Raw genomic sequence first — 12,338 nt, 5'->3', positions numbered from 1 at the left:
GAACAACAGTGAGACACTACTGACAAATGCAGGCAGTGGTATACATCTACCCTGCTGTCAATCACACACGTTGTCTCCTACGGTCGCCGTTCCTGCTGTCGGGACTGGGTCGCCACATCACGCTGACCGGTCAGTCTCCAGTCTCCGCTGCGTGATCGTGGGGGTGTGACCCTTCTTTTCGGCTTGGCCTTCCTGCCTTCCTCTTCCCATCTGGGGCCTCTCTGCTTCCACTGCTCAGCTTGCTTCCGTTTCATAAGTCCTATAAACGGCTGATAGGACACCTCTGGACGCACCCATGCCTCAGCAAGTGATCACAATCAGCTAATTTCTCCCATGCCCAGCAAATCCACAGTGGATTAAAACAATGTAAAATAACACACTAAAAACATGTGACACAAACAGCATAAAATCATGCAAATAAAAACTACACTTACAAATAAACACTAAAATCTGAATAAAACCAATATAAAAAATAAATACACATTTCTACTGTGTGAAACTTACATGCATCACCAACTGAACCTTTATGTTAACGTTTAAAGCTCCAACTGAACCTCATTTAATTTTGCTTAGCAAAGTACTTTTCAACTCTAATAATTAGTAAGAGTATATTTCTTATCATCTTATTATCTTATCTTATCTTCGTTCACAGCACAGGAACACCCACTGACACACTCCGCACACTGGTCCTCAGTTTTTCAGATGCCATTTATTTCCATTATACAGAAGAAAAGACAAACATTTCAAACAAAGACAGCCAAGAACATCTTTCCTGTGCCAGAATGTGTGAAATAAAACTTAACATGAAAAGAATCGATGTCTACTCCATCCATATCCTCTGTCTGTAATGCATTGAGCTAGTTAGCAACAGGAAAATTGACTGAAATTATTAGATTGTGCTGTTGCATAATCTACTAAAAATATATAGGCAATTCTTCTTCTAGAAAACTTGCTGGGCGTGTAATCATTTCAGTATATATACTGAAATCATAAAATTTAGATGTTGTGATAAGAAAGACATTTGCTAATGATTCTTTTAAAAAACAGCTGAAGACATTTTTATTTAGAAAAGCATTTACTTAATTTCCTCTTATGTTGTTTTTATTGTTTTACATTGCTGTTTTGTTTACTGTTACATTGTTTTATATTTCCATTAAGCACTTTGTGATTTTTATCTGTGAAAAGCGCTATATAAATAAATTTTACTTACTTACTTACTAAACGGCTAACAAATGGGCTTATCTTCTGCATTTGTGATTAAAAGATGAAATACACAATGTACTTGTTCAGATTTTCACCAGAGAAAAAGAAAACGGGATTCATTGACTTATAGATATATAGACATATAGTCTATTGTGGCGCAAGCGCAGCTCTCAGGTCTGACGCATTTGACCGCTGCCAATAGAAACGAGGTGTCCAACTGGGAGACTGACAAGGCAAAATCATCAAGTTAAAATGTTGTTCTTAAACTTACTAGTCAAAACAAGTTTGACTGTCTCGATACTTAAAGAGGAAAATCCATTTCTGAAACAGGTCCCTCATCAAGCAGACGTATGGCGTGCACTGAAGCTTCGTGAGTGACTTCCGGGGAAGCCAACAGGAAAAGCCATAGCTCTGCTCAGAATTCTAGACCAATCAAATTTAGCCTCGGACGTGGCTTGTTTGCAGAAAGCTCTTCGATTGGTTCTTGCTCTACGTGGGCGTACCTAAGAGTCTCAGTCAAGTTTAGATGAGAACGAGGAAGTGGAAAACGAGCAAGGAGGAAATCTGAAGGAAAGGACTGGTGTGCGAGCTCGACTGTCATTTTAATACAGTTACTTTGCCCACAGAACACAATGGCTGAGTAAGTCCTTCACTTGTTTCTTCTTCTGTTGTGTCTTTTTTGTACAAAGTCGGGGCAATAGAAAGGTTATACCTACTAGTTGAGGTTCTTTTGTTTTTCTCCTTTGCTGAGAGTAATCTTCTTTAGTAGTTAATGCTAACGGTGCTGTTATCTGACCGGGGTCAGCTTTAGAGTTTGGTAGAAATATGTGTGGTCTGTGCAGCACTGAATTGGGTGATGGTCGCTATGGACTCTGGGAAATTAAAGGGATCTTCGGAGTGAGGACTCTGAAGCCCATGTTTTAATTTACTTGAAATAAAAATACACTGGATGACTTGAGGGATAGTAGACAGAAGGCTGTTTTGATAATTACCCTGAAGCCAGACTATCCGATCTTCTCACCTGTGATGTGATTCTTATTTCCTCAGAGCAGACATTGCACTAATTGGTTTGGCCGTCATGGGCCAGAACCTCATCATGAACATGAATGACCACGGCTTTGTGGTAAGTTGATGCCTCCTGTGTGTGTTGCTGCTACTCCCTGCATAACCTGTTCCACTTTTCTTTCACTCATTCAATATCTTTCCAACAGGTCTGCGCTTACAACCGTACTGTGTCCAAGGTGCATGACTTCCTGCAGAATGAGGCTAAGGGCTCCAAGGTGATTGGAGCAGAATCTCTGGAAGACATGGTGACCAAGCTCAAGAAGCCCAGGAGGATCATCCTGCTGGTCAAGGCTGGACAGGCTGTGGATGACTTCATTGACAAGCTTGTGAGCAGTCAGTCCTGAACTAGGCTAAAGTTTAGAAACTGCATCCAACCTGCATACATTTATTGGGTTTGTACTAAATCTGTTAATTCTCAGGTTCCTCTTCTTGAGGCTGGGGACATCATCATTGATGGTGGCAACTCTGAATACAGAGACACGACAGTAAGTCATAAACATTCACTGTGGAGCAAAACCTCTTTATTCCAGAGGATATCACCATAGCTCATGCACTTCTATCCTATAGCGGCGTTGCAAGAGTCTGAAAGAGAAGGGCCTGCTGTTTGTTGGCAGTGGAGTGAGTGGTGGAGAGGAGGGTGCACGCTATGGACCCTCACTCATGCCTGGTGGGCATAAAGAGGCCTGGTAAGTCATCAGCTTCATTTCATGTGTGTTAAAAATCAGTGAACATTTATCTATTTCAGAGTGTAACTTAATGTTTATTTTATAGGCCATACATAAAGGACATCTTCCAGAGCATCGCTGCCAAAGTTGGAACAGGAGAGCCTTGTTGTGACTGGGTGAGTGATGTATATTTAATGTTTATTAAATATATATTTGTTGTTGTTATTATTATGCCAAATCATCTAACAAATATTGTGTGGCTTGAGCAGGTTGGCGATGAGGGTGCGGGTCATTTTGTGAAAATGGTCCATAACGGCATTGAGTATGGAGATATGCAGCTGATCTGTGAGGCCTATCACCTGATGAAGGATGTCTTGGGTATGGACCATGATGAGATGGCACAGGTGCGCTTGTTGTACTTCTATGACACCACTTTCACATTTGTCTGGCAGTATTAATTATGTAAAATATAAAGACAATATGTGTTTTTTGATTTTTTTGTTTTGTTTTTTTTAAGGCTTTTGACAGCTGGAACAAGACTGAGCTGGACTCCTTCCTGATTGAGATCACAGCTAACATCCTTAAATACAAAGACTCCGACGGTAAACATCTGCTGCCCAAAATCCGCGACAGTGCTGGACAGAAAGGCACAGGGAAGTGGACGGCCATTTCAGCCCTCGAGTACGGGACACCTGTCACACTGATCGGTAAGAGGAAGAAAGGAGGCTTAAAGCAATGAACTACTCATAAAGGCTAGTGTCATGTACCAATGCTGCAAAAGCCACTTATCAAATTACCCTTTAATGATCAGATTTCTTGGGCTTATACTTTGGATCTGTCAGCTGGCAAACACAGCATGGGCTGTGAGCTTCTTTTAGAGAATGTGATCAATATGTTGTTGCCTGTAAGAAGCTTGAAGGCTATTCTGATGGCCTGTGCATGTCAGGTGACATAAGGGGGATTTGGCTTTGGTCTTTGCTGTGACTGTATCATAGTCTGTTTCATAAACAGACCTAAACAAGAAGCAAGCTTTGTATGATTAACTTTAAAAGCATGCAGGGTAAACTATATGGAAAATGTACCCACAAGTGAGATTTTTTTAAATTGCTGTGTTTGCTTGTTCCCTGTCTGTGTTGGATACCCTGCCGTGATAGAGAGGGATGGGTGCAGAATAAAAGGCTTCATTGTGTGAGAACTAAGCCCATCAGGGCGAAGCAGTATGCACAGGAGGCGCTCTCACCCAGCAGGGATCACATTCCTCACTAGGACAGTTTTTACGTTATAGAGCAGTGCAGGTTTTAGCAAGTCATGCTGACCCAACAGGTTTTTTTTTTTTCCTACTGTCCTCAGTTAGTGGCAAGGAAATGATCCTCTCTAATCTGGGAAACCTTGAGTTTTGTCTGCCGTAGCTTTGGCACGCCTGCTTTACCAAACACTATTGCAAACACTGCTGAGTCATGCTGTCGCTCGAGCGTTTTTGAGATCTCGGGAAACCTAAATTACTATTTAAAAAAGAAAAAAAAAAGCTGGGCAGTTAGTTTATGTGACACTCAAAGCGGTGTGTGTAGTATATGCACTAATGCTGTCCCTCTTCTTTCCTCTCCCTTCTTTCATCCTCTTGTCTCCCAGGGGAGGCTGTCTTTGCCAGATGTCTGTCTTCTCTAAAGGATGAGAGAGTGGAGGCCAGCCGCAGCCTGTCAGGGCCACAGGGGGTCAAATTCAGCGGCAACAAGGCTACCTTCCTAGAAGACATCAGAAAGGTAAAACCCACAGTAAATGCATTTACTCTAAATGGGCCAGTTTAGGGCAGCATGCCACAGAGAGGCCAAAGTAAAAATGTTTGCGCACCCTTTGAGACTAACAGGTATCAGAAGTGATGAATAGAGATTTTAAACACTGAAAGTAATATGAATTGTTATGTTTTCATTTGTCCAGGCCCTGTATGCGTCCAAGATCATTTCCTACGCGCAGGGATTCATGCTGCTGCGCCAGGCAGCCAACGAGTTTGGCTGGACGCTCAACTATGGTGCGATCGCCCTGATGTGGAGAGGAGGCTGCATCATTCGAAGGTACTTTTGCCCTCATGTGTCCACACAGCATAAGTTTGCCTCACTTCCATGTTGTGCAAAAGTTTCAACACTGTTGTCCAAACAGTGGGGGCGAGAGCCCTTGTTAAGAAAGCCCAACAAAAACAGAAGTTTTTGTTGCTTAAGATTTAAAAACATTTGAGTTGAGCTGCAGTTTCTTTAAGTGCAAGGAAAACCTTTTGCAGTGCCAAAAGGTTTTAAAATTGCCTTTTTGTCAATGCGTTGTGTTGTAATGTTGAAGTGAGAAAAGAGAGGAACAAAAGGACTCTTCCCATAAAATCATATAGAGAGACAAGAATGAGGAAATTGTGATTGTGACACTGGTTTACTTTGTGTAACCTGGCACAGTTGTTGTGTAATCGTACATTTAACACTCATAATTTGCAGTGTACAGTCACCAGCCAGCTAATGGGGATGAAGTTCTCAAAGGGCATTGAACTTTGTTTAAATGGAGTTTTTATTACAGTATGTCTGGAGAACATTAACACTGCTTTTCCTCTTCCAGTGTCTTCTTGGGTAAAATCAAAGAGGCTTTCGACAGGAACGCTGAGCTGCAGAACTTGCTGCTGGACACTTTCTTCAGTAACGCTGTGCAAGACTGCCAGGTATGAGGAAGGAGGAAGTGGTCAAGCAATAACCTGCAATCACCACATTGACAAAGGCACAAAAAAACAAGTTATTTCCTCTTTTTTTTTTTTAAATAAATATAGAAAAGGAGTGAAGCAACAGTACGACTTGTCTTGTAGTCACCAGCCCTCTGGTCGATTTGTGATATAGTGGTCTGGGTTCCATTTACATTAAACTGATGAACTAATTCAAAGTGTGTGAAGATGATCAGAATTGAATCCATCCCAATAGACCCAAGTACACAATACATTTTTTTTTCTTCTCCCCCTCCAACTTTACAGGTTTTTCCTTTGCAAGTTTTGCAGTCATAGTGAGTCCTGCAGAATTTGAGCTGATGAAAAATGCTGCAGTGATTGTTTTGGTTACCAAAAGCCTTGAGATGACCTCTAATTTATGACCAGGTTCACAGTGATTTAATTTGGTCCTGTAAACAAACTTAATTATGTCTTCATTCTGTTTACTCTCCTGCTGTAGGAGTCATGGCGCAGAACAGTCAGCACTGGAGTCCAACATGGCATCCCCATGCCCTGTTTCACTACCGCTCTGTCCTTCTATGATGGCTACAGACATGACAAGCTGCCTGCCAACCTTCTCCAGGTAACACAATTCTAGAAACGGTTACGCCTCCACTATAGGAGGTGTATCACAATAAAAGATCCCTTGTAGCTCGAGTCTTGTGCTGGAATCTAGATGCTATAAAATCCTTTTTTCATATCGTGAATCTTTTGGTTAAAATATTTTAAGGATTTGCAGATTTTAAAAAGGTAACTGTATCTGGCTTTGTTTTTAGGCTCAGAGGGACTACTTTGGAGCCCACACATATGAGCTACTCTCAAACCCCGGTCATTTCATCCACACCAACTGGACAGGTCATGGTGGAAATGTCTCCTCTTCATCCTACAATGCTTAAGGGAGATCTTCACGACACCCAAAAACAAACACGATGGAAGACCGAGGACGAGGGGACGTTATCAACAAGTGAAGATTTTAAACATTCCATCTTTCAACTTTCCACCATCTAGGACCCAGAATCTACTTAAACCAACTTTTTACTTCTCACAGAGACTTGTTGCGGTTATATTTATCAAGAGGTGGAACAATAGATTATGTGCACTGTAGACACCTCCTGTGTATTTTGATGTAGTCAGAGGGGATGTGTGACTCCATCTTGATATTACACAGGCCGCCAGGATACTGTTCCACAGTCATGTTGGGCACGGGGTCCACGGTGTTAACACTGGATTAAGGTGAACCCTTGCACTATGCTGTGTTAGGCTAAATAAAGATTTTCAATCCCTCTATAATTAGCTTGAATGGTCCTTAACTGTCTGGATGCTGTAAACAGGATTGAAGTGTGTGTGATACTAAATAAGGCAACAAGTTCCAGAGGACCGTGATATATAATCGTGACCTGCATTTTAAAGGCAAAGACATTCTGATCTACATAACCATTTAACACTGATGAAGACATAATTTATAAAACAACTTTATTTTAAAAATAACAAGTAGCTCCACACGTCTGATACGGTGGAGTTTTACACCACATGAGAACTCCTGATGCAACCCTAAAGGGGATGTGTCTCCGGTGGGAATTGAACCAGCAATATTTTGCTTGCCAAGTGAATGCACTGCCAATTCCAGATGGTAAGAATAATTAAAATCTGTAGCTACACGTACCGATCTGTATCAAAAGAATATCAAAAATATTAACAGGTCACCACAGTGAAATGACAAATAAACCATTTCATGTGTTGTCTTTTCAGAGGTTGTCCAGCAGGTGGCCCTAAGACCCTGACACATTTCTTTACACATGCACAAACTCATGTTAACACTACTAAACCCTTCACTGTTTTAGTGGACACCAACGTGGAGACTTATTCAATGATACTGTAGCATACAGTACAATAAACTGTGAGACAACACAATGTTAGGTATGCTCTACAATTTAAATAACATGGGAAAAACTGACTTCAAATTCAGCAGGTCACTATAAAAATTACAGCACAAGTTCAAAGACTCATTTAAAACTCAGCATCACAAGTTTCCCTAAGGTGACATTACTGTAACTGATTTAAAGTATTAAGATGCTGTAGTGTCCGGCCTCTATATACTCATACATTACTATAATACGGTGAACACAACACCATCATTAAACCCTATCCTGGGTCTGGACTGTTTAGGATTGGCTTTGTAACCTTAGAAACAATTCTTAGATAAATAAACCGCTGTTTATTGGGTAAACTGCTCATCAATGCAAATAGTTAATCAGCCAGTCAGATAGCAGCAAATCAATGCATGCAGGCTTGTAGATGTGGTTAAGACAACCTATTGAAATTCAAACCAAACATCAGAATGGGGAAGAAAGGTGATTTAAGCGACTTTAAACGTGGCAGGGTTGTTGGTGCCAGACAGGATGGTGTGAGTATTGCCAAAACTGATACAAGTAGATTTTCCTGCACAATCATCTCTAGGGTTTACAGAAAATGGTCTGGAAAAAGAAAGTAGCAAGTGAGCAGCAGTTCTCTGTTGATATCAGAGGTCAGAGGAGAATGGCCGAACTGCTTGTAAGAAGGCAATAGAGCGGCCAAATAACCACTCATTACAACTAAGGTATGCAGAAGAGCATCTATGAATACACAAAACCTCAAAGCCTGAAGGAAATGGGCTACCTCCTGCAACTCCCACGTGTCTTCAGTCAGTATCACTCAGAGGCCTTTAGCCTAATTTTTTAATCTGTGCTTTCATAAAAGTGTTATTTTTAGACATTTACTACTACTGGAGAGAAGAGACGTGGGGTGTAAAGCCTGTCAAAGTTTTTAATATTTTGTCTTCAAAACTGGAAAATGGCCAAATGTCACTGGCTTTCATTTAGCCAGCTCCTCGTGAGCACTTATTTGGCTGGAGACGTTTGTTTTAGAAAAAATGTGCTAATTGTTTGAGTTGCAGAAGGTCGTTTTTTAGCAAGACAATGGCTGCTGCAGCAGAAGTAGTTCTCAAAGAAGTGCTTAAAACAACACTTTTCCAGAGACAGTGGGCGGCATACACAACATGAAAGCATGGAGTTGTATCAGTGTTTCAGGTTGCTGGTGGTGTAATGTTATTATAGAGTTCACTTTAGGCTCTTTAGTATCAAATGAGCATTGTTTCACCTTATCCACAGTGTACCTGATGGCTGCTTCCATTAGGATATAACCCTATTGAATTGAATTGAAACAGAGTCAGATCCCGGATGTACATGTCAGAAACCTGCAGCAACGATGAGCTGTAATCATGTCAATAAGGACCAAAATCTTGAAGGCTTTTTCATCACCGTCCTGAATCTGTGCTTAAAAGACTTAAAACATTTCTGAAAGCAAAAGGGGGCCCGACACAGTACTAGTAAGGTACATCTAATGAAGTGAGTGTGAATATTAGAATAGAATTAGAATTCAACTTTATTGTCATTGCACATGCACAGGTACAGGGCAACGAAATGCAGTTTGCCTCCATCCAGAAGTGCTTTAGTGATATAGATATATTACAATATATATTAGCAATAATATAGATATGTGAGTATATTACAGAAATGGGTCTATTATGGTATGTTATAATGTATGTTGTGAATATTCTATAACTATAAGTATGTACAGGCTGTAGTGAGTACAAGCTATGTACAGGCTATGAACAGGATATAAATATGAAAAACTATACAGAATATGAAATAAATAACTTTACAGAATCTGAGATATACAGCTATACAGAAATGGGAACTATGCAAGTTGTAAACAGTTGTAGGATTAAAGATTATCGAATGTACAGAATGATTATTTACACAGAGCTATACAGTAGTGCAGTTAAGATAAGTGAGGGTGTAGATCAGGGCTGCCCAATCCCAGTCCTCGAGAGCTACCGTCCTGCAGCTTTTAGATGCATCCCTACTCCAACACAGCTGAATCAAATGAATGGCTTGTTATCAGGCCTTTGCCAAACACGATGGCATGCTGAAGAGGTAATCAAACCATTTGATTCAGCTGTGTTGGAGTAGGGATGCATCTAAAAGCTGCAGGACGGTAGCTCTCGAGGACCGGGACTATCTACACCCCTGGTGTAGATAGTTTCTACAGAGGCTATATAAAGTGCTAGTGGTTGTGAGTGGTGGTTCAGTCCATGTTATTATTGTGTGTTTGAGGGTACAGTTGTCCATTGTGGGTGTCTGTATGTTCAGTCCATGTGTTAACGTGGGTCAGATGTCAGGAGGCAGAGTTCAGGAGTCTGACAGCTGTGGGGAAGAAGCTGTTCCGGTACCTGGTGGTCTTAGTCTGGAGGCTCCTGTGGCGCCTCCCAGAGGGCAGGAGGGTGAAGAGTCCATGTGATGGGTGACTGGGGTCTTTGATGATTTTCCCAGCCCTTTTCAGACACCGCTTCCTGTAGATGTCTTTTATGGCAGTGGCAGCACAATGTCCTTGTAAGTGGATATCAGGCCCTTGTAGAGCAAAATTTTGTACTGTGGTCCAGCCAACCCAAAATGTGATGTCCACATATGTGGACACTGGGTCTTAGGAGGTTAAAATGGGATGAGCACTGAGAGCAGATGCTGCTTCCTGGTGGTGTTAAAGTAATGACCAAAAAACAGCAACACTTTCAGCTGTGAAAGTTGAATACAACTCCACAGCTTTAATTACCTTCATTTCCTGTACTGGTCTAGTTAGCTGCCCATTAAAAGCATAAAACACCTTCTCACCTTAAACACATTCAACTCTCCAGAATTACTCACCTCAGTTTCTACGTTCATAAAGTGTATTTTATAACTATCTTGATTTTTAAAAAAAAAACAACCCAAAAAACCAAAATGTAATCCTTTAAGCACTTCAGGCTTGTCAGGAAATTCCCAGCCGCTGTAAAAAGAGTCTTGTGCTAACAAGACTGCTTTAACTCGTACAGCAGTGATGGTTGTTGTACCTGACAGGAGTGTGTCACAGCTGTTATTACACCTGCTGTTAAACAGTAAACAAAGCCTCGCCTCAGTGCACCTGCGCTGCAATAGCTTTGGTGATTACCATATTGATGTTAACATCAGGCTTTCATTTGGCCATCTTGGGACGCTTCAAAGAGCTCATTTGACTCTTCATGTCAGAGCTTTGATCCTGAAAGGGTACACAGCAGAACAAAAACAATATAAACTCCGTCATTTCAATGCTTAACTACATATATACACTTCGAGTACCATAAACATGCAGCTTTATTATCAGAGCGAGGCTCGCTACAATAGGGCCTTGTATTCTTAATGCGGCCTGACGCCATGCAGGGGTTGCATTAGAGCACAAGAGGCTGTTAGAGCTCAGTTAAGGCAGGGCAGGTGCAAGATGACACCTCTGAGTCATGTGCAGACAAAGCAGGCACCAAGGAGACACCAGACAGCGTGATGACGATGCAGGAGGAGGAGGACTGGATGACGGTCAACACTGATTTTAGTCAAGATCAAACCCCAAATCAGAATCATTTCTATGAATCATTTAAGACACATTAAAAACAGCGTTTTACATACAGGTCCAGTGCTGAAAATTTATGTGGTTTCATGGGCCCTTAAAAAGCAAGCAGCTCAGTAATTGTGCTTGTGTACTAAAATACTGGCTGGCAAAGCTTCGTTAGTTAATTTTCTTAATTTAAAAGGCAGAAGATTTTAGTTTTTTAAAAATTCATCTTTAGAACTTGAACGTTTATTGTAGTCAAGTACATTAAAGTAAATTACAAACTGGTTATAATGAAAGAAGTTATCACACAATGCAGTGGTGGCTCATTGTTATTGAGATAATACAAATACAGAAAGTCACAACTCTTAAGTGTTAAAGGCTTGAATACTTCTGCTTCGTGACATAAAGCAAATTAAATACAAGTACAAAACATAATGATAGATTATGCTTTCTAAATGTTGTGTAAAATTTCAAAATTACTTATAGGAATAGCAGAACAGAAGAAACAGCTTTGAACTCTGTGCTTACATCACAATAAATCACAAAAAAAAACCCCATAAAAATGCGTGGGTATGTGGAGAGAGGTTTAATTTGGATCGAACTGACGTCAATTGGAAGTGCGTCACGCTTGAGGGTGTATGAATGAGGCTGCAGGGCTTAAAATATGATCTAACTAACTGAGACTGAGTGCAGCAGGTGTAGTAAGAGTGAGATTATTTTGTCTGGTACGTCAATATTACGCTCCACCAACCACTGACAACCTGGGACTGATGGAACAAGAGGTTTGGGCGTATGCACACTTGGTTCTCCACTTTAATTTTAATTATAAAAACAAAAATCTAGGTACAATTTTGCTTGCAAGTCATATGAAAATACAGAATTTTTTCTCATAGACCCATTTGTTTAATTCAGATAAACAGTCCTGGTGCATACCTCTGACAATACAGCAGAGAGCACTCTCAGAAACCAGACTGCATCCTGGAAAAGATCAGGCTGAGACAAATTCCTCTGGAAAACCTTTGCAACCTGCTTGCAGTGGGAGAAACCACCTTAAATCACACTGTGAGAAAGGTTATTCTCTATGGGGAATGAGTTCTAGGAGGACCTTTTAAAGATCATGGCTATGTTATGTTTAAGCACAAGGAAAATATTTAAACCCACTATCTTGTACTTCTGGTATTATTGCAGAGTAATTCTGAGAGATGTACAGACTTCTCTGTTATTCATTTAATTTTTTAGGT

General features: G+C 40.8%; 1 protein-coding gene across 1 annotated transcript; it reads left to right on the top strand.

The window, feature by feature from the left end:
* Positions 1-1,689: 1,689 nt before the first annotated feature.
* Positions 1,690-6,951, top strand: pgd (phosphogluconate dehydrogenase). Its single transcript, XM_026154469.1, has 13 exons — positions 1,690-1,843; positions 2,251-2,326; positions 2,415-2,594; positions 2,688-2,753; positions 2,836-2,954; positions 3,040-3,109; positions 3,203-3,337; positions 3,451-3,640; positions 4,563-4,693; positions 4,869-5,002; positions 5,526-5,625; positions 6,122-6,244; positions 6,438-6,951. The coding sequence occupies exons 1-13, from the start codon at positions 1,836-1,838 to the stop codon at positions 6,555-6,557; spliced, it is 1,452 nt and encodes a 483-aa protein (XP_026010254.1). The 5' UTR covers positions 1,690-1,835; the 3' UTR covers positions 6,558-6,951.
* The last annotated feature ends 5,387 nt before the right edge of the window (positions 6,952-12,338 follow it).

This window comes from Astatotilapia calliptera, chromosome 20 (assembly GCF_900246225.1).
Source record: "Astatotilapia calliptera chromosome 20, fAstCal1.2, whole genome shotgun sequence".
NCBI classification, from domain to species: domain Eukaryota; kingdom Metazoa; phylum Chordata; class Actinopteri; order Cichliformes; family Cichlidae; genus Astatotilapia; species Astatotilapia calliptera.
Note: the sequence above shows the minus strand (reverse complement) of the source record. Positions and strands in the feature narration are given on the sequence as shown.